At 26.7% G+C, this 25548-nt stretch overlaps 3 protein-coding genes and 1 long non-coding RNA gene across 12 annotated transcripts in view; 1 reads left to right on the forward strand and 3 right to left on the reverse strand.

The window, feature by feature from the left end:
- Window positions 1–25548, forward strand: part of LOC120358255 — an 84364-nt gene that overhangs the window by 10003 nt on the left and 48813 nt on the right. The gene's annotated exons all lie outside the window — the stretch shown is intronic.
- Window positions 214–7769, reverse strand: LOC113003679 (odorant receptor 43a-like). 4 transcript variants are annotated; one of them, XM_039451853.1, is made up of 9 exons: window positions 7262–7769; window positions 6863–7132; window positions 6114–6582; window positions 1973–2071; window positions 1755–1866; window positions 1005–1160; window positions 747–877; window positions 492–605; window positions 214–397 (listed from the first exon to the last, which is right to left on the reverse strand). In XM_039451853.1, exons 1-7 carry the CDS (start codon window positions 7290–7292, stop codon window positions 824–826), a joined length of 1191 nt encoding a protein of 396 aa, XP_039307787.1. In that variant the 5' UTR covers window positions 7293–7769; the 3' UTR covers window positions 214–397; window positions 492–605; window positions 747–823. The 4 variants fall into 4 exon arrangements, with proteins under 4 accessions (XP_039307787.1, XP_039307785.1, XP_039307788.1 ...); XM_039451851.1 differs by having other exon boundaries at window positions 492–619; XM_039451854.1 differs by having other exon boundaries at window positions 492–619; window positions 6863–7139.
- LOC113003685 (odorant receptor 43a-like) lies at window positions 8498–15687 on the reverse strand. The gene is made up of 7 exons (XM_039451863.1): window positions 14989–15687; window positions 14589–14858; window positions 13850–14318; window positions 10059–10157; window positions 9856–9967; window positions 8814–8969; window positions 8498–8684 (listed from the first exon to the last, which is right to left on the reverse strand). The coding sequence occupies exons 1-7, from the start codon at window positions 15017–15019 to the stop codon at window positions 8631–8633; spliced, it is 1191 nt and encodes a 396-aa protein (XP_039307797.1). The 5' UTR covers window positions 15020–15687; the 3' UTR covers window positions 8498–8630.
- Window positions 16294–25414, reverse strand: LOC105193950 (odorant receptor 43a). 6 transcript variants are annotated; one of them, XM_039451849.1, is made up of 8 exons: window positions 24890–25403; window positions 24690–24752; window positions 24483–24581; window positions 23717–24185; window positions 18822–18920; window positions 18612–18723; window positions 16605–16760; window positions 16294–16475 (listed from the first exon to the last, which is right to left on the reverse strand). In XM_039451849.1, exons 1-8 carry the CDS (start codon window positions 24918–24920, stop codon window positions 16422–16424), a joined length of 1083 nt encoding a protein of 360 aa, XP_039307783.1. In that variant the 5' UTR covers window positions 24921–25403; the 3' UTR covers window positions 16294–16421. The 6 variants fall into 6 exon arrangements, with proteins under 6 accessions (XP_039307783.1, XP_039307782.1, XP_039307781.1 ...); XM_039451848.1 differs by having other exon boundaries at window positions 24672–24752; XM_039451847.1 differs by having other exon boundaries at window positions 23717–23851; window positions 23924–24185; window positions 24483–24752; window positions 24890–25396.

Consider the following 25548-nt stretch of genomic DNA (forward strand, 5'->3'; position numbering starts at 1 on the left):
TCAATATTTTAAATGAAATTTATAATTATGTTCATTAATTTGTTCTTTAATAGTTTAATAGATCTTGAATTTAAAGTTGATGTTTAGTATATTACAATTATTATATATGAAAATACGTAGCGACACTGCATAAAGTATCAAGAGAAACAGGAATGATATGGCTCATAACAGGAATAAATTAAAAAAAAGAATAACTCTTTAAGAAATAAATGGTTTTGTTTCAAATTTGTTTATTAGTTTGGAGAAAGATAAATATTATAAAATATGTGCAGACATGTGTACGTACACAACCTTTTTCATATAAGATGCAGTACTGAAGGTTTGTAATACATTTAATACAAACTTTATATTAGCAGTAAAATTATCATAATTTGTCAGCTTTGGACACCATATTTATCTAATATAAAATAGGTCTTAATTAAGTAACATGCATTATTGCATATATGTTAATTCAGGAATAGAACCTCTAAATTTGTAAAAGTAATACGTACGAGTAGTTGTCACAAAATTGATCTGTTTAATTGATAAAAGAAGAAAGATTTCAGAATCCCTTTAAGCCTCAGTTTGGTCGTCTGCTTGATACGTAAACACAAACACATCAAATTCTATCAAAGCATTTCTATTAGAGACAATAGAAATGTCACGTTACAAATTACATAATATAGTTTATAATAAATAGCAAATTTAGTAATAAGCAAAACAAATTTTTATTGCAATAATTGTTAATACTATATACTACGACCTACTTGTGATTAGTAATTATTTAGTTGAATATACACTTATTTTTTTGTGATACGTAAATATTAATATATGATCTTAATCTTTAACCACGTTTCGCCAATAGAAAGGTTATATATCCACATGATGTTTTTAATACCTAAAAAGAATTACTTTTTTATTTACAGACATTAGGAACCAATAAAAAAAGAACTTCTCAAAACTGATAGATATTTCTATTCTTATCAAAGAATAAAAATTAAAACATAGATTTTAAACATTCTTACGCTGGAAAAAGTAGCCATTGTTAGTGGAATAATCTTTCCTGCAGTAATGCAAACAGGATGGCGTGCTCGAATCATTAATAAAATAAGATTTTTTGCTTTTCTTGATTCCAATTTGTACCATTCAAGATTGCACATTGCACGATATACTGCATTACACTTCAAGAATACATATACAGAAATATATTAACTGACATATTGATTAAATTTAAAAATCTTATTTTTGGCAATATCAAATGGCGCAACATGATGCAAGAAGTGTAGGTGCGGTTTTAGGAGCGCACGTTGTTTTAGATCAGAAACCTTCATACAATTAAACAAAAAAAAAAACTGTAACTTGCGCCCGATAATCGCACTTATATTCTCATTAGCTCTGCATAATGAATCATTCTTAAGTCATTTTATCAAAAATTATTTTTAAATTTTAATTCGTAAAGATCTAATAAAGTTAGTTTACATTTAGTCAGCCAAAGAATTATAATCGGCTCTTATTTGTGTGAATTCGGATTTTTGTTAATGTTAATTGTAAATCCTTTAAAAAATACATATATATTGGACATATCAAATTTTTAATTGCTTTTTTTTAGAATTACTTTAATATTTAAGAAACTGACATCACGACTTTATCAGACTTATATGGAGTTTATATTCTTTAAAATATATTAATGAATGAAAATTATTTACTATAAAATAAAAAAGATTTTAATTTGTAATTGTGCACATTATAGTTATAATTTAGTTGGTATTATTTACTTGTTCCGTTAGAAGTTCTCCTGCACCACAGTACAAAAAAGTATTCATTAATAAAATTATAAGCATAACAATCGAAAAATAAATTTTTGCCGTAATGACTTCATCCATTTCTCTGTAAATCAGAAATTAAACGTATAAGTTATCAAAAAAATTAAAATGTTATGAATATGCAATAAAATATTTTTTGACAATGATAGATAAGATTCATTAAATCTTACAATATTAAACAGAACCCGCTTAGGCAAAATACTATAACGAAGTGAAGTAACACAATTAACATTATTAAATTGTACGTATTTTCGATATTATCGGCAAATCTGTAAAAATAAAACTTATTTAATGAGATTGTCACAAAAATATAGAATAAAGCGTTACATGCGGTACCCTGATGGAAACTTCATACTTTAGACAGTTTCTGAATATTTATATTATTTCTATTTAATAATTGAGAATTAAAACTACATAGAATCTTAATCAAGATGTAACGCTTTGATCGCAGAGCACGAAAATGCACAAAATTTAAAGAAAAATAGAAAAAATGATTATTTCAATTGATTAAAAAGTATACCTAAAGGTTGATCTATTATTATTAAATAATAACTGGGGAAATGGAAAACGTATTTTTGCCAGGTAAACTGCTTCAAGCTACGCCAAATAGATAAAAAATTGGAAAATTTATCTACTGCATTTACAGAGAGTAGATTATGCGCTAAGACTTTTGTGTACGACAATAACTCGTACTATGTAACGTTTTCAAATATCTCGCCATACAGTCAGTAGCTGTGCCGAATAGTCTTCTGTCCACGAGTGCCGTATAGACAGTAACTGAGTGCCTAGGATATTGCAGGATATTCTCTATCAGTGTACTACATTGAAAAAAAGTTTTAGAACGGAAACAACTAAATTTTAGGATTGTGTAAATTTAGTTAAACAAACTGTAATTAAGTGAAAATCAATAAAATTTAGTCAGATACACAACTTGATATATTAAAAAGCAGTCAACAATTGACGAAAATGAAATGTAGAAAAACTTAATATTAAATAGTTATTCAATTATTATAAGATTATTTTCTAGCTCATGTAGTACATTTTTCATTATATTTACCTTATCTTTTTCTCACTAATCAATACCTACATACCCAGCAAGTTCCCTCATATTACTATCAATTTGGTAAAAGTATATTTTTGAGTTGCATCCCTTATGGAAATAAATTATTGGAAAGCCAATAATTACTATTAGCTTCTAATAGTGATTATTCATTTTCTAAAGCGATTATGTATCATCTAATAAACGGATTGTTTGCAATAATCTTTTTTTAATAGTTTTTAAGTGGGTCATTGGTTTCATTAAATTGTTTGCAGTAATAATTTCTCAGTTTTTTACCGTAGTGATTGTTGATTGCAAATCAGATTATTTGCAATAATCATTTTTTAATAGTTTTTTTATTAAGTGGTTATTGACTTAATTAATCAAATTATTTGCAATGATGCACTACAGCATACTACTTTCAATAGTTTATATGTATGGTTTTTACTTTTTAGTAGTTGAATTCTCCACAATAATGACTATTTGAAACTGTTTAATAGTTTTAAACGGAAAAGGATTTTTCGTATTGGTAGTTGAAGTATTAACAATAAACTTTCTTATTATTGTGCATAAAATAATTATCAGTATAATAATGGTAATTTTGTAATTCAAGCACGCAGAGTAACAACACTGCCTATATAGCTGGCTGACATATTAGATACTTTTCTTTATATTTTTACCATTTACAGAATTTTTGATTAAAATATATAATATCATACATATAAAAGTGTATTTCTGTTTAAACCTCTATAAAATAGAAATACAAATTAATTTTACTATGTAATATATATATATATATATTTGAATGTTTTTGCTTAATAATCACCATTACAAAAGTAATTACTGAAAATCAATTGTTATTTTGAAATAGTGTAGTAATTATTGGATTCAACTAATCCTTTAATAGTTAAATTTAATTGACATCTGGAATAGTCCTACTATTAAACTAATAGATTTTATTAATTCACGAAAAAATCCTAACTTAATCAAATAGTTTTACTAATAATTTTTTAATATTTATGTAATTTTATTTCCATAAGAGATATTTATTTAAGAAAGCTTCTTTTGATTTTATTTATAACAATATCGCCAATGTATTATTGTTACTAATTATTTATAACAAATTAGAAAAATTTTATACTAATAAGATCCGTATGTTGTTGTCTTTTTGCTACTTAGAAAGTAGTTTCCATCCGATTGTCTTCAGGTTATCCTAAAGAGATCAGTATCTCTATTATTAGCAACGTGATTGCAATCAAAAGGAAACTTATAGTAGTAAGTATTTCTCTTCTGGTGTCAAAGACTGCGTGGCTATCTGGATATATGTATACATACATACGTATGTATGTATGTACGTGTGTATTCTTTGTAATTATATAGCCATCCAATCAATTCAGTTTTTACCGAAATTATTGATAATTCCAAAAAATGTTCAAAATTAAAGTGGAAAGATTTCGGAGGAGTCGTATTTTAGTCGCGTTTTTTTTTCTTTTTTTTTCTTTTTAGTAGAGGTGTCAAAAATTAGATTATCGTTATTTTTGAAATGGAATTGTCTGTTTACCTTCATACCATCTGATTTCTTTAGTTATTCTGCGTGTAAAGTATTAAGGTAAAGTTGTCGAAAATTCAATAGTTTATAAGTAATATAAAATAGAAAAGGTTCTGAAGAAATAAATTCATATTATGAATAAATGCCATAGGAGCTAACATAAGACGTTTGTGTGAGAATTAATTTAATTTAATTAACAAACAATTATTAAACAATTAGACGTTTTGATTCTTTGGTTTGGATCATCCACAGTAAGCTTATTAATCCATATGCGATGATAATCAGACTTGTGTAGCGAAGGTACAAAAATTGACAGCCGAAACGGATGCGGTACAATTGTAGTCAGTGTACATTATGGTCCGCGTCGTTGTATAAGTTTTTTGAATGGATATAATAAAAAATTATGTGCATAAATTTTTCCTTAAGAATGACGCGACGTAACAACATTAAGTAATTGCAATTGCATAAATTAAGGAAAAATAAAGGAACGTATACAAAGCATTAGGCGGAGTAATATACATGAAGCGAATATACAAAATTCTAACGATGTGGATCGAACGAACAGTTATATACAACTAAGCAGTGAAGCTGACAGTGAATTTATAATAAATAAACAGTAAATTCGGAAAAAGTAAGAGATAGAAACGTTAGGCATTAGTAAACAGTTCTGTATAAAACGGGTCTAAGAGATTTGGGTCTGTCTGTAAATTTAACGGCTGTTTTTGTTTTTGAATATAGATCATTTCGTATACAGTCTTTTGTTTAGTACTTTTTTTCTGTCTAAACTTTCAACTTTATTTCAGTCCATTTCATGTGATACGTTGATTCTGTGATCAGTGATGACTGAATGCTGAGTCGAGTTTCTGTTAATGTTTCCTATGTTTCGTGATTCTAGTGTTTAAAATCCGCCTATCTGTCCCACATATGAAGTCTTAGCAATTTTTGCAATTTATTTCAACAAATTACGATTACTTTATTATTTTACATACAGAATAACTAGATAAATCAGACTACATTTTATTCTTTATTCTGATATATTTTGGCACAATATAAGAGACATCTCATAAATTATTAATTTTTTGATAATTTTATATTAATACTACTATGCACAAAATGATGAGATAAAATAACTGATGTAAAGGTAACACAGAATTGCTTTCAAAAAATGCCACTAGAAGGCTTATGTCATTTACAGCGATTTTTGATGCCGACTAATAATTTTTAATTTATAATTTTTACACTTTTTATAATTTTTAATAATAATATGACTATTATACTTTATAATAATATGACTACTCCGGCTTTATGACTGTGTTTCAAGTCCGATGAATATGTGGCACGCAATTTCAATTGAAATTATAAAAATTGGAAAAATTAAAAATTATTATTTAGCACTAAGAATTGATGTGATTACATAACCCTCCTATTCTCATGTATTAATTTTGTTAATCTGATATAACATATTATTGCTTTCAAAAACATTTTACTTCTAGTATACATTTTTTTAACAAATCAACATTATGCTTTCTTTTAAAAAATAGTAATAGAAAATGTGATACATTATTATTATGTGACATATCATTTGACTGTATGTGTATTAAAACTTAGTATTTGTATCAAACTATAAATAAAACTTTAACATTTAAATTTAAAGAATGTGTGAAGAAAATTTAATGATAAAATTTTTTTGTTATTATGTTTCTATTGTAATAAAAATGTATACCTGATCATACGTAAATGAGATGTTACAATATTATTTAAAACTTTGTTGTAGTTGTTGCATGACGTCATATTAACTAATCGACATTTAAAATTTTTTAATTGGCCACAAATGTGAAGAACTAATAGCAATAAAAAACTATCTACCGACATAAATACAGTAGCTGCAATCACGAATGAAATAGTATGAATACAGAACGTCAATTCATATTGCGGACTCTTATCTGTATCATATAAGTCGTATGTCTCGAACAGTAACGTCTTGTGCTGATCCGTACGATTTGTTACTGACATCATTTGTATGCCAAAAAAAGCTGGCACTACAGCTCCAAGTATTGCTATTAGCATGATAAAGTATCCAATGACCATGATTACTCGAGCAGTTTGTGCTTGTTTTATCATCACGGCTCTCTCTGTATTCGATTTGAATGCCATCCAATCTTCCACCATTACGTTTATAATCGATAAAAGAACTGTAAGTATAAATAAAGCTATATCTTTTATATTCTAGAATTTTAAATCATTCATTATTTGCAACTGTGTTTCATATGTTAATTATTATACTTACTGACTTGTTATTTAAATGTTTATAGAACTCTCGAATTAAAATGAAAATTACATATATATTTTATAATTAATTCCAATAAGTATTAAGTTAATTCATTGAAGTAAGGGAGTGTAATACCACAAAACTTTTTGACCTGCGTTACTATACTATATAAAACATTTTGCTTTTAACAATTTTAGACATACCTGTTCGTTTCCACAGTATAATAATGTATTTCATTAATGACATTATCAGAGGAAATACAATACGTAAATTGTCTACTACCAGTACCATGTTGCCCCATACTTGTATAATCACATGTATCATTGGAATAATGGTAACAAACGTTATTAGACTTAAAATAATGCCTACGCGAAGTTTTGACCATAAATTACTCGTTTCAAATTTGTCACCTTTGGGCCATAAACCCATAATTTCAAAGCTTACGCGATGTATTTCAACTGCCCATACGAAATCTAAAATCTCAATTTTTTATGCAAAACAGACGATAATATTTATTTATACAACAAATTTGTAGTAATTATTTTATTAGGCATGTAGATTGTGTATAACGAGATAAAAAAATTTAATACAGTGGGTGTTACCTTTGTAACCAGAAGGTTCTGTAATGTCCATGTTCAAAACTATTACTGTGAACAGTTACCTCGCTCTTCTTATCATAATGTGAAGCAATATTCACCCTCTTTCGAAAACTTGACTTGTATGTTGAACGCGCCATTAAATATTGAAAACGCTATCCCCAATTGATTACTGCTGCTGGTATCCTAGAAAAAAACTTTACAAGCATATAACTTCATGGAAATCGTATAGTATATCTGGTCTAAAATACAAGAGATGAAAAATATTTTATTGCAGTACATCATAAGTTTGACGAATAAGTTTTTTTGTACCTTCTATAGTTCTATTATGTCCGCGTATTCTTCGAGTGGTGACTAATGTTATAACATTTTAATGAAATTCTGCATATCAAGCAGAAGAATTCAGAAATATTATAGTTAATAGAGGATATAATGTGACTTTTTATACGTAATTTTTAAAGTCTCATTAGAAGTTCTAACATCGTTGTGACATAATCGTGAATGTAATATTATATTATACAATAAAAGAAAGTGGTATTATACCTATTAATTTGATACAATAACTTTCTTAAAATCAATATTTTAAGTGAAATGTTATGTGTATACATCGGACATGGGATGTTCTAATGTGTATTGTGTATTTAGTATATTACAATAAATATTATTTATGAAAATACGTATCGATACTGCATAAAGAATCAAGAGAAACAGGAACAATGTGGCTTATAACATGAATAAATAAAAAAAAATAGCTTTTTAAGAAATAAATGGTTTTGTTTCAAAATTATGTATTAGTTAGGAAAAAGATAAATATTATGTAATATGTGCAGACATGTGTACGTACACAACTTTTTCGCATATAAAATGCAGTACTGTAAGTCTGTAATACATTTAATACAAACTTTATATTAGCAGTAAAATTATTATAATTTGTCAGCTTTGGACACTATATTCATCTAATACAAAATAGATCTTAATTAAATAACATGTATCAATGCATATACTTTAATTCAGGAATAGAATTTCTAAATTTGTAAAAGTTATACGAGAAATTGTCACAAAATTTGTCCGTTTAATTAGTAAAACAAGAAAGATTTTAAAATCCCCTTAAGCCTCAGTTTTGCCTTCTGCTTAACATATAAACAGAAACACAAAAATTCTATCAAAGTATTTTTATTAGGTGCAATAAAAATATTGTCTTGTTACAAAATACAGAATACAGTTTATAATAAATAGCAAATGTAGTAATAAGCAAGAAAAAAATTTTTATTGCAATAATTGTTAATACAATATACTATTATTTACTTGTAATTATTTAGTAGAATATACACTTATTTCTTTGTGATACGTACATATTAATATATTATCTTAATTTTTAACCACGTTTCGCTAATAAAAACGTTATATATCCACATGATGTTTTTAATACCTAAAAATAATAACATTTCTATTTACAGACATTACGAACCAACAGAAAAAGAATTTTCTTTAAAACTGATAGCTATCTCCATTCTTATCAAAGAATAAAAATTAAAACATAGATTTTAAATATTCTTACGCTGGAAAAAGTAGCCATTGTTAATGGAATAATCTTTCCTGCAGTAATGCAAACAGGATAGCGTGCTCGAAGCATTAATAAAATAAGATTTCTGGCATTTCTTGATTCCAATTTGTACCACTCAAGATTGCATATTGCACGATATACTGCATTGCACTTAAGGAATACATATAGAAAAATATATTAACTGACACGTTATTTAAATTTAAAAATCTCATTTTTGGCGATGTCAAATGACGCAACAGTATTGCAGGGTTAATGAGAACGTAAGCATGGTTTTAGGAGCGCACTTTAGATCAATAACTTTTATCCAATTAAACAAAAAAATTTGTTCAACTTAATTAACTTGCTTCTTATAATCGCGCTTATATTCTCATTATTTCTGCGTAATGCATCATTCTTACATGTTATTTCATCGAAAATAATTTTTAAAAGTTAATTCATAAAGATTTAATAGCGTTAGTTTAAATTTAATCAACCACAAAGTTATAATTGCGTGAATTCGGATTTTTGTTAATGTTAATTGTAAGTTTGTCATAAAATAAATACAAATTAGACATAACAAAGGACCCCGCAGAATCGTTACGGGAAATAGTTTTCGGCTATTTTTCTTTTTTTAATTTGATATGTTGTAGTTCTCAATACGTAGAACATAAGTGTCCATAGATCCAAGGTCCGATCGCGGATATTTTTCGAAATACAGTACTCCAAAGTTGAAGTGCTGTATCTTGAAAATTACTCGTGATGGGGCTATAAACACTTCCGTTCTACGTGTTGAGAACTACAACATATCAAATTTTTAAAAAAATTAGCCAAAAGCCATTTCCCATAAGGATTCTACGGAGTCACTTTTAATTGTATTTTTTTTAGAATTATTATTCAATTGTTATCAAAACTGCCATCATGACTATCAGAATTATGTAGACTTTATATTAGTCTTCTAAAGTATATTAATAAATCAAAATTATTCACTAAAAAATAAAAAAGATTTTAATTTGTAATTATACACAATTACAATTATAATTTAATTGATATTACTTACTTGTTCTGTTAAAAGTTCTCCTGCACCACAGTACAAAAACGTATTCATTAATATAACTATAAGCATAATTATCGAAAAATAAATTTTTGTTGTATTAAGGTTATCCATTTCTCTGTAAATCAGAAATTAAACGTATAACTTATTAAAAAAATTATAAAGTTATAAATATGCAATAATTTTGACAATGATTCATTAAATCTTACAGTATTAAACAGAACCCACTTAGGCAAAATACAATAACGAAGTGAAATAACATAATTAACATTATTAAAGTGTATGTATTTTTGATATTATCGGTAAATCTGTAAAAATAAAAATATTTATGAAAATTATCATTTGAAAATAAAACGGTATACACTTTATTAGAAATTTCATACTTTGAACAGTTACTTAATATTTATATTATTTCTGTTAATAACTGAGAAATAAAATGACATAGAATCCTAATCAAGACTTAATCCTGTAACGCTTTGATCGCAGGGCACAAAAGATGCACAAAATTTAAAGAAAAATGGGTTAAATGATGGACAATTCAATTGATTAAAAAGTATATCTAAAGGTTGACTTATTAATATTAAACAATTACTGGGGAAATGGATAGTGTATTTTAGCCAGGTAAACTGTTTCAAGTTACGGCAAATAGATTAAAAATTGGAAAATTTGTCTATTGCATTTACAGAGAGTAGATTATGCGCCAAGACTTTTGTGTACGACAATAACGCTTACTGGGTAACGCTCTCTTAACATCTTGCCATCTAGTCAGTAGCTGTGCGGAATAGTCTTCTCTCTATGAATGCCATATAGACAGTACCCTGGATGGGTATTTAGAAAACTACAGGTTATTTTCTATCAGGGTACATCTACACCGAAAAGTTTTAGAATGGAAATAACTAATTTTTGGGATTATGAAAATTTAGTTACACAAAACTGTAATTATGTGAAAATGAATAAAATTAAATCAAATAAGCAACTTGACATAAACTGTATATATTAAAAAATTAGTTAACAGTTGAAGAAACTGTAATGTAGAGAAATTTAATATCATAATTTAATATCAATTATCATAAAGTTAATTTGTAGCTAATGTAGTACATTTTTCATCATGTTTATCTGATCTTTTTTTTAATATTTATACATACATACCCAGATAGCAAGTTTCTTTATATTAATATGATTTTGGTAAACGTGTATTTTTATGAGTTGCATCTTTTACGGAAATAAATTATTGGAAAGGTATAAATCACTATTAGTGATTATTTATTTTCTAAAGCGATTATGTAGCATGTAAATAAACGGATTGTTCGCAATAATCACTTTTTAATAGTTTTTGAGTGAGTGGTTAATGGTTTTCAAATCAGATTCTATTAATTAGATTATTTGCAATGACTACTACAGCATATTATAGTTAGCATTTAATAGTTACAAGAGTGATTAATGGCTTTTAATAGTTGAACTATCCACAATAACTATTTAAAACGACTGTGCAATAGTTTTAAACCAAAAGACATTAATGTCATATCAGTAGTCGAAGTATTAATAATAAACTTTCTTATTATTGTGCATGAAATAATTATCAGTATAATAATGATAATTTTGTAATTCAAGCACGCAGAGTAACAACACTGCCTATATAACTGGCCGACATGTTATTTACTTTTCTTTATATTTTTATTGTTTACAGAATTTTTGAATAAAATATATAATAGTATACATATATAAAAGTGTATTTCTGTATAAACTTGTACGAAATAGAAATACAAAGTTAATTTTACCATATAATATAATATATTCACATATATTTGAATGTTTGACCCTAATAATCACTACACCATTACGAAAATGATTACTGAAAATCAATTGTTATATTGAAATGATGTAGTGATTATTGAGCTTAAATAATCTTTCAATAGTTACATTCAATTGACATCTAAAATAGTCCTACTATTAAACTAATAGTTTTTAATAATCCGCGAAAAAACTGTGACGAATACTTAATCAGATGGTTTTAATTGAGAAGAAGAGAGTAATATGGCACACATTTTCATTTTATTGAATAACTTTGCTTATAATTAATACTTTTTATTGAAACTTGAACGATTACATTTGTTAGAGTGTTTGAAAATTCTAGACTCAAAGTAATGAAATATTTATTATTTATGACGTGATCTATAAAAATCTAATGCGCTGCATAATCGGTGGAAGAAAAAAAGTAGTTGTAATATGGCTATCCATAAAAATAATTAAAAAAAAAATAGTTTAGTTTAAAAGAAACACAGTACCTTGTTACAAAATTATATATTTTTAATTTTTCATTGTTTAGAATTTTCCTGGCTTAGAACTTTTCTGCGTTCAGAAACTTTAGAAATACCATTAAAAATTTCATTAAAAATATTTTATCCCTGTTTAACATTAAGTAAAAAGCATAAAATAATGTCTGTAATGTTTCTAAACACTGCTCTTTAGAATGATAATCGATTTATCAAAGAAATATTTCGATATAAAAATTTTGTTTAAAAAACCATATTAACAAAATTCCATGTTATTTTTTTAACTTTGTATAACTCGCAATGTATACGACCGAATAAGAAGTAAAATAAAAAAGCACTCGAATGCATGTACCTTCGCGTGATAATACAGTCAAGTTTAAGAATAATGAGGAAGTGTATGTAAGATTAAAAGTGTAAATTAACAAAAAATAAAAAATAAAAATTAAAAAATTAGGAATTGAATGAAAAATTTTAAAAGAGATGCCACGAATATAAAATACGATTATTTGAACATAAAAGTGACTACAACTCGGAAACGACTTATTTCCGGACCTATGTTTATAGAGCTTTTCTTTCCTTCTTTTGGGGTCACGAATCACGTTCCGAAATATTGGCAGCGATTTTTCGGACACCCTGTACATCAATCCAATCAGTGTATCAATTTAGTTTTTACTCAAATTATTGATAACATAAAAAGATGTTCTAAATTAAAGTGGAAAGGTTTCGAAGGAATCGTATTTTAGTCACGTTTTTTTTTATTTTTTTTTTTTTAGTGGTAGAAATGCCAAAAAGAGTATAGATTGTCGTCATTTTTGAAATGGAATTGTCTGTTTATTTTTGTACAATCCAATTCTTTTAGTTATTTTGCGTGAAAAGTATTAAGGTAAAATTATCGAAAACTCAATAGTTAATGATAACTTCACATTAATATTTTACATACAGAATAACTAGAGAAATCGAATTATATTTTATATTTTATTCTGATATACTTGGACCAAAATAAGAGACAACTCATAAACTATTATATAAATTTTTTTTTTAATTTTATATTAATACTACTATACTTTATTGATCTACTATGCACTAAATAATGGCATAAAATAATTGATGTAAAGGAAACATAGAATTGCTTTCAAAAAATGCGACTAGAAGGCCTATGTCATTTACAGCAATTTTTGGTGCCGAATAATAATTTTTAATTTATAATTTTTACAATTTTTATAATTTCTAATTCAAACTGCGCGGTGCATATTAATAGGACTCGAAACACAGTCATAAAACCGTAATAATATGACTAATTCGATTTTATGACTGTGTTTCAAGTTCGATGAATATGCGGCGCGCAGTTTCAGTAAAAAAATATAAAAATTAGAAAAATTAAAAATTATTATTTGACACTAAGAACCGATATGATTGACATAGGCCTTCTAGTTTCATGTTTTAATTTTGTTAGTCCGATATAACGTATTATTGCTTTCAAAAACATTGTACTTGATGTGTATATTTTTTTTAACAAATCAATATTATGCTTTCTTTTAAAAAACACTAATACAAAATGTGGTACATTATTATTATGTGACATTATTTGAATGTGTATATATTAAAACTTAGTATTTGTATCAAACTATAAGTACAACTTTAACTTTTAAATTTAAAGCACGTGTAAAAAAATTTTAATGATAAAATTATTTTTGTTATTATGTTCTATTGTTGTAATGTATGTATACCTGATCATACGTAAATGAGATGTTACGATATTATTTAAAGTTTTGTTGAAGTTTTTGCATGACGTCATATTAACTAATCGACGTCTAAAGTTTTTTAACTGGCCACAAATGTGAAGAATTAGTAGCACCATAAAACTATCTACCGACATAAATACAGTAGCTGCAATCACGAATGATATAGTATGAATACAGAACGTCAATTCATACTGCGGACTCTTATCTGTATCATATAAGTCGTATGTCATGAACGGTAACGTCTTGTGCTGATGAGTACGATTTTTTACTGACATCACTTGTATGCCAAAAAAAGCTGGAACTACTGTTCCAACAATTCCTATTATCGTGATAAAGTATCCAATGACCATGATTACTCGAGCAGTTTCTGCTTGTTTTATCATCACGGTTCTCTCTGTATTCGATTTGAATGCCATCCAATCTTCCGCTATTATATTTATAATTGACAAAAGAACTGTAAGTATAAATAAAGCTATACTTTTTATATTCTAGAATTTTAAATCTTTTATTGTTAGCCACTGTGTATCATATGTAAATTATTGTACTTAGGTACTTGTTATTTAAATGTTTATAGAACTCGCGAATTAAAATGAAAGTTACATATACATTTTATAATTAATTCCAACAAGTATTAAGCTGATGCAGTAAAGTAAGGGAGTGTTACACACAAAATTTCGTTACTATACTATATAAAATATTTTGCTTTAAATAATTTTAAATATACCTGTTCGTTTCCACAGCATAATAACGTATTTTATTATTGATATTGTCAGAGATAACGCAATACGTAAATTGTCTACTACCAGTACCATGTTGCCCCATACTTGTATAACCGCACGTATCATTGGAATAATGGTAACAAACGTTATTAGACTTAAAATAGTGACTACATGAAGTTTTGACCATAAATTACTCGTATCAAATTTGTCACCTGTGGGCCATAAACCCATTATTTCAAAGCTTACGCGATGTATTTCAACTGCCCACATAAAATCTGCAATTTTAATTTTTTATGCAAAAGAGATGATAATATATATTTATACAACAAATTTATTGTACTTGATTTATTAGACATATAAATCAGTGTAATAAAATTAAAAAATTTGATAGTGTTATTGTGTTACCTTTGTATCTTGAGGGTTCTGTAATGCCCATATTTTAAACTGCTATGAACAGTTATCTCGCTCTTCCTGTCATAATGTGAAGCAATATTCACCCTCTTGCGAAAACTCGACCTGTATGTTGAACGCGCCATTAAATATTAAAAACGCTATCCCCAATTGATTACTGCTGTTGGTATCCCAGAAAAAATTTTTGCAAGCATATAATTTCATGAAAACCGTATTGTATCTCTGGTCTAAAATACAAAAGATGAAAAATATTTTATTGCAGTACATCATAAGTTTTTTTGTACCTTCTATAGTTCTATTATGTCCGCGTATTCTTCGAGTGGTGACTAATGTTATAACATTTTAATGAAATTCTACATATCAGGCAAAAGAATTCAGAAATGTTATGATCAAAAGTGAAGATAATGTGACTCGTTTGTATATAGTTTTAAAAGTCTTATTTGAAGTTATAACATCATTGTCCGGCATAAGTGAATGTAATATTGTACAATAGAAAAATGTGATATTATAGGTATTAATTTAAATTTGGTGCAGTAACTTCCTTATAATCAATATTTTAAATTAAACTTGTGATTATATTCATTAATCTGTTATTTAATAGTTTAATAGATTTTAAACTTAAATTTGACATATATTTATCATATTACAATGAACATTAATGAAATTGCGTAGCGACACTCCGTAAAGGATCAAGAAGGAATGATAGAGCTCATCGCAAGAATAAAGTAAAAAAAAAAATAGTTTTTAAAAAACACATTGTGTTGTTTTAAAATTATGTAATCGTTAGACGAAAGAGAATATATTGTATAATATGTGCAATTGTACGTACCTAAGTTTTTCGCATATAAAATGCAGTCCTGAAAGTCTGTAATACATTTGATATAAACTTTAGCGGTAAAATTGTCATGACTTAAAAGCTTTGGACGCCATATTCATTTAACATAAAATATGTCTTAATTAAATAACATGTATTAATACATATATTTTAATTCAGGAATAGAATTTCCAAATGTGTAAAAATAATACGTACGATAAGTTGTCACAAAATTGGTTCGCTTAATCAATAAAACAAGAAAGATTTCAGAATCTCTTTAGGCCTTAATTTTGTCTTTTGCTTACAGATATCTATACTAATGTGCTAATGACATACGTTAGCGATCTAGATTTAATATAGATATCTGTACTTCTGCTTGACACGTAAACGCAAACACATCAAGTTCTATCAAAGTATTTCTATTAGTGGCAATAAAAATATCACATTACAAAATATTTATTATAATTTATAATAAGCAATAAATATAAGCAAGAAAAAAAATTTTTATTGCAATAATTTTTAATACAATATACTGCCATCTACTTGTAATTATTTAGTTGAATATGCTTGTATTTTTCTGTGATACGTAAATATTAATATATTGGATTAATTTTTATCCACGTTTCGCTAATAAAAACGTTATATATCCACTCGATGTTTTTAATACCTAAAAATAATAAATTTTTATTTACAGACATTGCAACCAATAAAAAAAGAACTTTTTTCAAAACTGACAATTATTTTTGTTTTTATCAAAGAATAACAATTAAAACATAAAGATTTCAAATATTCTTACGCTGGAATAAGTAGCCATTGTTAATGGAATAATTTTTCCTGCAGTAATGCAAACAGGATGGCGTGCTCGAAGCATTAATAAAATGAGATTTCTCGCATTTCTTGATTCCAATTTGTACCATTCAAGATTGCACATTGCACGATATACTGCATTACACTTAAGGAATGCATATACAAAAATATATTAAGTGACATATTATTTAAATTAAAAAATCTTATTTTTGACGATGTCAAATAACGCAACAATGTTGCAGGGTTAACGAGAGCGTAGGTGCGGTTTTAGGAGCGCACGTTATTTTAGATCAAAATTTTTTATACAAGTAACCCTGTTGGTTTGTTCGGGTTTATTTCATCCGAAATGAATTTTGTTTCTCTGTAACATTTTTATGTGACGAGTGAGTATTTTGGCCTTTCATGACTTTGTTTTATATCTTAAAAACTTTACTGTGATTAAGAAAGTTTAAAAAATTTTTGTTTTGTTTCTAAAATTTTTAGTTGTTGCGTACGTTACGTTCGGGTCAATATGACCTGAAAAAGAAAAATTGGTATTTTTATAGTGCTAATTAAAATTTAACTGTGTTTTATGAGAAAAAGGAACATAATGAGATTGAGTGATTATTATTGTTTTATAAACCAATGTTTAGCAACAAATTTATTGTCTTCAGAAATATTATCAAATATTGTAAGAAAAGAACATAAATTTTATTGCTTTATTATATATTTATATTATCATCCCAAATAGCACAAAATGTTTATAAAACGTTTTCTAAATATTTATAATATTTATTTTAATATTTTATGAACATTTATCGTAAACATTTAATAAACGTTTTTATGATTTTAGACTTGACAGATCATAAATTTTTTAAAACTATGATAAATATTATGATAATTATTTTGATATTGTTTATTAACTGTTGTGATAAAGATTTATCTGAAAAAGTGCATTGCATCGATACTCGATTTCTAAAAATTTATTATTATCACTTTTCTGATATATTGGTTCTCATTCAGCACTTACTTTGTGAGCGGCTGTTAGCGTGGAGATCGCATTTTTTGACTATGTGTATTGAGGGTTTAATAGTGTAACATTAAATTTGTAATTGATATAAGAAATTATGTAATATTAAAAGCTTTGTAGCACGCGCCTGTTTTGTCTAGTCTTCACGAAATTTATATAAAATTGTGTAATAAAAAAAAAAACAAAGCGTTTGTCAATGATTGTGTTTTACAACATAAATTCAAATTTTGTCTATCAAGCAAAGATAACAAAACAAATATTGTATGTATGTATAAGGTAGTAATTGCTAAAAACACATTTGTAAGTCACACACAAGTTATTTTTGTCCAAATTGTTTCAACTTATAAAAAATATTTTTCTTTATTTTTTGGTTGATATATTATTTATTTATTTTTTGTTATTTATGTTTGAATTTTTATTAATAAAGGTTTTAACAGACTGTTTTGCTTTTATATCTTTGCAAATATATAAAATAATGAGTCTTGGATCATATTGACCCGAACAGACCAACTGTATGGTAAATTCGAACAGACCAGTAGGGTTAAAGAAAAAAAATTTTTAATTGAGATAACTTGCGCCCTATAATTGCGCTATTCTCATTAGCTCTGCATGATGAATCATTCTTATATGTTATTTCATCAAAAATTATTTTCAAAAGTTAATTCATAATGATTTAATAAAGTTAGTTTCAATTTAGTCAGCCAAAAAATTATAATCAGCTTTTATTTGTGTAAATTTGGATTTTTGTTAATATTAATTTTAAGTCTTTCATAAAATATATACAAATGTGTGACGTAACAAATTTTTAATTGTTTCTTTTTAGAATTATTATTCAATATTTGACAAAACTGACATTATGACTTTATCAGAATTATGTAAATTTTATATTAATCTTCCAAAGAAAATAATTCAATATAAAATAGAAAAGATTTTAATTTGTAATTATACACATTATACAATATTTATAATTTAGTTGATATTACTTACCTGTTCCGTTAAAAGTTCTCCTGCACCACAGTATAAAAAAGTATTAATTAATAAGATTGTAAGCATAGTTATCGAAAAATAAATTTTTGTTGTAATAACTTCATCCATTTCTCTGTGAATTAGAAATTAAACGTATAAGTATAAAAGAAATTAAAATGTTATCAATATGCAATAAAATATTTTTTGTTACAATGATTCATTAAACCTTACAATATTAAACAGAACCCGGTTAGGCAAAATACAATAATGAAGTGAAGTAACATAATTAGCATCATTAAAGAGTATGTATTTTCGATATTATCGGCAAATCTGTAAAAATAAAAATATTCAAGAAGATTATTACTTGAAAATGAAACGGAATACACTCTGTTAGAAATTTCATACTTTGAGCAGTTACTAAATATTTATAGTATTTCTGTTTAGTAACTGAGAAATAAAACCATATAGAATTCTAATCAAGATGTAGCGCTTTGACCGCAGGGTACAAAAAATGCGCAAAATTAAAAAAAAAAAATAAATAATGGACGATTCAATTGATTAAAAAATATACCTGAAGGTCGATCTATTAATATTAAACAATTACTGGGGAAATGGATAGCGTATTTTAGCCACGTAAACTGCTTCAAGTTACAGTTCAAACTACGGCAAATGGATTACAAATTGGAAAATTTATCTACTGCATTTACAGAGAGTATATTATGCGCCAAAACTTTTGTGTACAACAGTAACGCGTATTAACAAGGAAGTTTGACAAGTATAAAAAAAAAAATCTGAAACTTTGTGTAAGTTTAGAGTAAATGGACCTAATCACGAAACAATTTTTTTTAGCTACTAACATTTGGTTTTAGGAGTTCAGCATCATCTTGAATAAAACCGGTATTTACGTTTGCAAGCGAATATCGCCGAAACAATGAGAAATATAAAGAAATGTTTCCTGCAAAATTTTTATGGTTTTGAAATCTCTTTATAATGGCATGATCAGATTTATCAATAATGTTAAATTTTTTGAAATACCCTTACCACTTATCTTTTTTTTATTATTTAAATTGTTCTTGCTTTAATATTTTATTTTTACAAAAATGAGATATTATTTATTCTATATAATTGTTACAATAATGGTATTGTCAGTAAATATTAGCAACTAAAAAAAATTATTTTGTGATTAGGTCCATCTACTCTAAACTTATACAAAATTTTAGATTTTTTTTTTTATTTTACACTTGCCGAACTTCCCTTGTAAGTAAGGCTCTCAAACATCCCGCCATCTAATCAGTAACTATGCGAAATAGTTTTCTCTCCATGAATGCTATATGGACAGTAACCAGATGGGTGTCTAGGGAACTGCAGAATATTTTCTATCAGGGTACATGTACATTGAAAAAAAGTTTTAGAATGATAACAACTAAGTTTCAGAATTGTGTAAATTTATAATTATACGCACTGCAATTAAATGAAAATGAATAAAATTAAGTCAGATAAACAACTTGATATAAATTACATATATTAAAATATTAGTTAACAGTTAAAAAAACTGAAATGTTGAGAAATTTAATATAAGATAGTTATTCAATTATTGTAAGATTAATTTCTAACGAATGTAGTACATTGTTCACCTTATCTTTTTTTCAATATTCAATACATACCCAGATAGCAAGATCCCTTATATTACTATCAGTTTGGTAAAAGTCTATTTCTCTATTTTTATGATCGAGTTGCATATGAAGTTGCCCTTATGAAAATGAATTATTGGAAAGCCAATAATCACCACTAGTTTCCAATAGTGATTATTCATTTCCTAAAACGATTATGTAGCATCTAATAAATAGATTGTTTGTAATAATTACTTTCCAATAGTTTTTGAGTGAGTGATTATTGGTTTCATAATCAGATTGTTTGCAATAATCATTTCTGAATAGTTTTTAATTGTAGTGATTATTGATTTCAAATTAGATTATTTGCAATAATCATTCTTTATTAGTTTTCTTATTGAGTGATTATTAATTCCATTAATCAGATTATTTGCAATGATTACTACAGCACACTACTTTCAATAATTTATATGTATGATTTTTACCTTTCAGTAGTTGAACTCTCCACAATAATGACTATTTGAAACTGTTGAATAGTTTTAAACCGAAAGACATTTGTCGTGTTAGTAGTTGAAGTATTAACAATAAACATTCTTATTATTGTTTGTAATATAATAATCAGTATGATAATGATAATTTTGTAATTTAATCACGCAAAGTAACAACACTGACTATATAATTGGCTGATATATTATATACTTTCTTTATATTTTTATCATTTACAAAATTTTTGATTAAAATATATAATATTATACATATACAAAAGTGTATGTTTGTGTAAATTTGTATAAAATAGAAATACAATTTAATTTTACTATGTAAAATAACATATTTATATTTGAATTTTTGAACTTAATAATTACTACACCATTAGTTTAAGTGATTACTGAAAATTGTTATTTTGAAATGGTGTAGTGATTAGTAGGTTCAAATAATCCTTTAATAGTTAAATTCAATTGACATCTGGAATACTTAATTCTGCTATTAAACTAATAGCTTTTAATAATCCACGAAAAAACAGTATAAACGAATACTTAATCGTATAGTTTTACTAATAGTTTTTTGATATTTATGTAATTTAATTTCCATAAGGGATATTTATTTAAGAAAACGCATCGGATTTTATTTATAATATTAACGGCAATGTATAATTGTAATTATTTATAACAAATTAGAAAAAAATTTTATACTAATAAGTTTCGTACGTTGTTGTCTTTCTGCTGCTTGGAAAACTGTTTTTATTTGGTTGCCTTTAAGTTACCCCTATAAGAGATCAGTATCTCTATTATTAGCAACGTGATTGCAATTGAAAGGAAACTTATACGAGGGTCACTACTTATGTATCACTAGTATTGCTAGGCACCATTTGACACATCCATCGCAAAGCTTGACATTTTTAACGGTATACATACTTAAAACATTTTGTCATACGGACGCTATTTGTGTTGTTTACAGTAACTTGAAAATTTCATCTCAGTATCCGGAATAATAAACAAAAGTAAATATTTATCATTGAAAATGGTTTGTTTGAAAATGGTATTGTTTTTCCAAATATTCTCCGCGATGATTGATACACTTTTGCATATGTTTGAACTAATTTTTATAGCACTTTTGCACCAGTCAACACGAGCCTTTTTTTTAAGCGATTGTCAAATTATACGGAATCCAACGCGAATAAATTTTTTTCACGGCTAAATGTTTATGTAAAATCTTGTATATGCTTGTCATACTAATGCCTAGGGATGCCTCAATCTCACGGTATATCACATGATGACACGGGTAAGCGGCCGCGTCAGACGGTGAGTTGCACCGCCTTTGTCTACCATGTGTACACGACTCGTAATTTGCTAAGTTTATCGTCTTATTATTCAAAAAGTAAGCGTCGGACAAAATTTTCGTACAGGAAAAATCGTCTCAGAATTTATCCAAGAACACGTCTTTACAGGGACACAGGTCGTTCTGAATTATTCTGTATATATACATAGGTATTACATATGTACCCTCTGTAATTTTATATCAATCCAATCAATATATCAATTCATTTTTTACCAAAATAATACAAAAAAATGTTCTAAATGAAAATGGAAAGGTTTCGAAAAACTCGTATTTTAGTCATGTTATTTTTTATTTTTAGTAGAAGTGTCAAAAAGATGTATAGATTATCGTTAGTTTTGAAATGGAATTGTGTGTTTACTTCTGTACAATCCTATTTCTTCAGTTATTCTGCTTGTGAAAAGCAAACTCAATAGTTTATGATAATTTTAGCTTAATATTTTACATACAGAATAACTAGAGAAATCGGATTATATTTTATACTTTATTTTGATATATTTTGTCACAAAATAAAAGACATTTCATAAACTATCAATTTTTTAATAATTTTATATTAACTCTTAAACACATAAGTAGGTCTGAGAGATCTTATATGAAGTTTTGAACGTTTGTTGTGTGAAAACGGAATGAGATAGGAGGTTCGAACAAGAACATCTGATCAATCATATCAATCGAAAGAGAAGATTTCATACCTTTTACGTCCTGGTCCGAACCTCCTATCTCATTCCGTTTTCACACAGCAAACGTTCAAAACATCATATGGAATCTCTCAGACCCACTTATGTGTTTAAGGGTTAATATAAAATTATCAAAAAATTGATAATTTATGAGATGTCTCTTATTTTGTGATGAAGTATATCAGAATAAAGTATAAAATATTATCCAATTTCTCTAGTTATTCTGTATGTAAAATATTAAAATTATCATAAACTATTGAATTTTGCTTTTCACAAGCAGAATAACTGAAGAAATTGGATTGTACAAAGGTAAACACACAATTCCATTTCAAAACTAAGAATAATCTATACATCTTTTCGGTTAACTAGAATTTGAACGGCACAGCAGCCAGGTTTTGTTAGGATCAATGCGACCCATGTAGTGTGTGAGTAAAACTTTTTTTATGAGTAATCTCCTTATGTAACAAAACTGGACAAATCACGTTCAAACAGGTCCGTTCGCGTATGTTACTCTGTCTAAAGTTAAAATACTATAAAGAGTGAAAAAGAGAATTTCTGCGTATAATCCAAAATATATTATGAAACACATCAATTTTTAATTTTGAGGCACCTTGAGTTTATCAAAAATCATGTACTGTTTGTTACGAAATTATATTTTTTAATAGAAATGGTAGTGACTTTTTTTTCTGAAAGTGACTTTAGCTTTACAACGCTGTATTATAAAGTCTTTAAAAGTTTTTTGTTGCACAGATATATATATATATATATATATATATTTTTTTTTTTTTTAACAAATTAACATTATGCTTTCTTTTAAAAAATAGTAATAGAAAATATGATACATTATTATTATGTTACATATCATTTGACTGTATGTGTATTAAAACTTAGTATTTGTATCAGACTATAAATCAAACTTTAACATTTAAATTTAAAGCACGTGTGAAAAAATTTTAATGATAAAATTTTTTTTGTTATTATGTTCTATTGTAATAAAAATGTATACCTGATCATACGTAAATGAGCTGTTACAATATCATTTAAAGTTTTGTTGTAGTTCTTGCATGACGTCATATTAACTAATCGACGTCTAAAGTTTTTTAACTGGCCACAAATGTGAAGAACTAGTAGCCCTAAAAAACTATCTACAGACATATACACATTAGTTGCAAACCAAAGCGATATAGTATGAATACAGAACGTCAATTCATACTGTGGACTCTTATCTGTATCATATAAGTCGTATGTCACGAACAATAACGTCTTGTGCTGATCCGTACGATTTGTTACTGATATTATTTGTATGCCAAAAAAAGCTGGAACTATTGCTCCAAGACATCCTATTATCGTGCTAACGAATCCAATGACCATGATTACTCGAGCAGTTTGTGCTTGTTTTATCATCACAGCTCTCTCTGTATTTGATTTGAATGCCATCCAATCTTCCGCTATTGTATTTATAATCGACAAAAGAACTGTAAGTATAAATAAAGCTATACCTTTTATATTCTAGAATTTTAAATTATTCATTATTAGCAACTGTGTATCATATGTTAATTATTATACTTACTGACTTGTCATTTAAATGTTTATAGAACTCTCGAAATAAAAATTACATATACTTAAAATGAAAATTACATATACATTTTATAATTAATTCCTACAAGTATTAAACTAATGCAGTAAAGTAAGGAAGTGTTATACCACAAAATTTTGTGACCTGCGTTACTATATTATATAAAACGTTTTGTTTTAAGTAATTTTAAACATACCTGTTCGTTTCCACAGCATAATAACGTATTTTATTATTGATATTGTCAGAGGTAATGCAACACGTAAATTGTCTACTACCAGTAGCATGTTGCCCCATACTTGTATAACCGCACGTATCATTGGAATAACGATAACAAATATTATTAAACTTAAAATAATGCTTATACGAAGTTTCAACCATACATTACTTGTTTCAAGTTTGTCACCTTCGGGCCATAAACCCATTGTTTGAAAGTTTAAGCGATGCATTTCAATTGCCCACACGAAATCTGAAATCTCAATTTTTTATGCAAAGGAGACGATAATATTTATTCATACAACGAATTTATATTAATTTATTTATTAGGTAGATCGTGTATAATGAGATGAAAGAGTTTGATACAGTGTTAGTGTGATACAGTGTTACCTTTGTAACCTGAAGGTTCTGTAATGTCCATGTTTAAAACTGGTATGAATAGTTATCTCGCTCTTCCTGTTATAATATGAAGCAATATTCACCCTCTTTCGAAAACTCGACCTGTATGTTGAACGCGTCATTAAATATTGAAAACGCTATCCCCCAATTACTGCTGTTGGTATCCCAGGAAAAAACTTTGCAAGCATGTAACTTCATGGAAACTATACATATCTAGTCTAAAATACAAGAGATGAAAAATACTTTATTGCAGTACATCATAAGTTTTTTTATATCTTCTATAGTTCTATTATGTCCGCGTATTCTTTGGAGTAGTTGTAGCATTTTCAATGAAATTCTGCATATCAAGCAGAAAAATTCAGAAATATTATAGTCAAAAGAGGAGATAATGTGACTTGTTCGTACGTAATTTTAAAAGTCTCGTTTGAAGTTATGACATCGTTGTGCCACATAAGTGAATGTAATATTATACGATAGAAGAATATGACATTATAGCTATTAATTTAAATTTGGTACAATAACTTTAATATAATTAATATTTTAAATTAAACTTACAATTAATAATATATTCATTAATCTGTTTTAATAGATCCTCAACTCAAAGTTGACATACATTTATTATATTACATTAATTATATTACAATGAACAT

The sequence above is a fragment of the Solenopsis invicta genome, chromosome 7 (genome assembly GCF_016802725.1).
Source record: "Solenopsis invicta isolate M01_SB chromosome 7, UNIL_Sinv_3.0, whole genome shotgun sequence".
Taxonomy (NCBI): Eukaryota; Metazoa; Arthropoda; class Insecta; order Hymenoptera; family Formicidae; genus Solenopsis; species Solenopsis invicta.

Excerpts from the sequence above, each read along its gene's own strand:
- LOC113003679 (XM_039451853.1), bottom strand. The coding sequence starts at position 7,292 with ATGGACATTACAGAACCTTCTGGTTACAAAG. Across the intron at positions 6,583-6,862 it reads TATACTGTGGAAACGAACAG|TTCTTTTATCGATTATAAAC; the intron begins GTATGTCTAAAA and ends TTATACTTACAG. Across the intron at positions 1,867-1,972 it reads AGCGGGTTCTGTTTAATATT|AGAAATGGATGAAGTCATTA; the intron begins GTAAGATTTAAT and ends TCTGATTTACAG.
- LOC113003685 (XM_039451863.1), bottom strand. The coding sequence starts at position 15,019 with ATGGGCATTACAGAACCCTCAAGATACAAAG. Across the intron at positions 14,319-14,588 it reads TATGCTGTGGAAACGAACAG|TTCTTTTGTCAATTATAAAT; the intron begins GTATATTTAAAA and ends TTATACTTACAG. Across the intron at positions 8,970-9,855 it reads GAGAACTTTTAACAGAACAA|TGCAATGCAGTATATCGTGC; the intron begins GTAAGTAATATC and ends GTATTCCTTAAG.
- LOC105193950 (XM_039451845.1), bottom strand. The coding sequence starts at position 24,920 with ATGGACATTACAGAACCTTCAGGTTACAAAG. Across the intron at positions 24,753-24,889 it reads AGAACCTTCAGGTTACAAAG|ATTTCGTGTGGGCAATTGAA; the intron begins GTAACACTGTAT and ends TTGAGATTTCAG. Across the intron at positions 18,724-18,821 it reads ACCGGGTTCTGTTTAATATT|AGAAATGGATGAAGTTATTA; the intron begins GTAAGGTTTAAT and ends TCTAATTCACAG.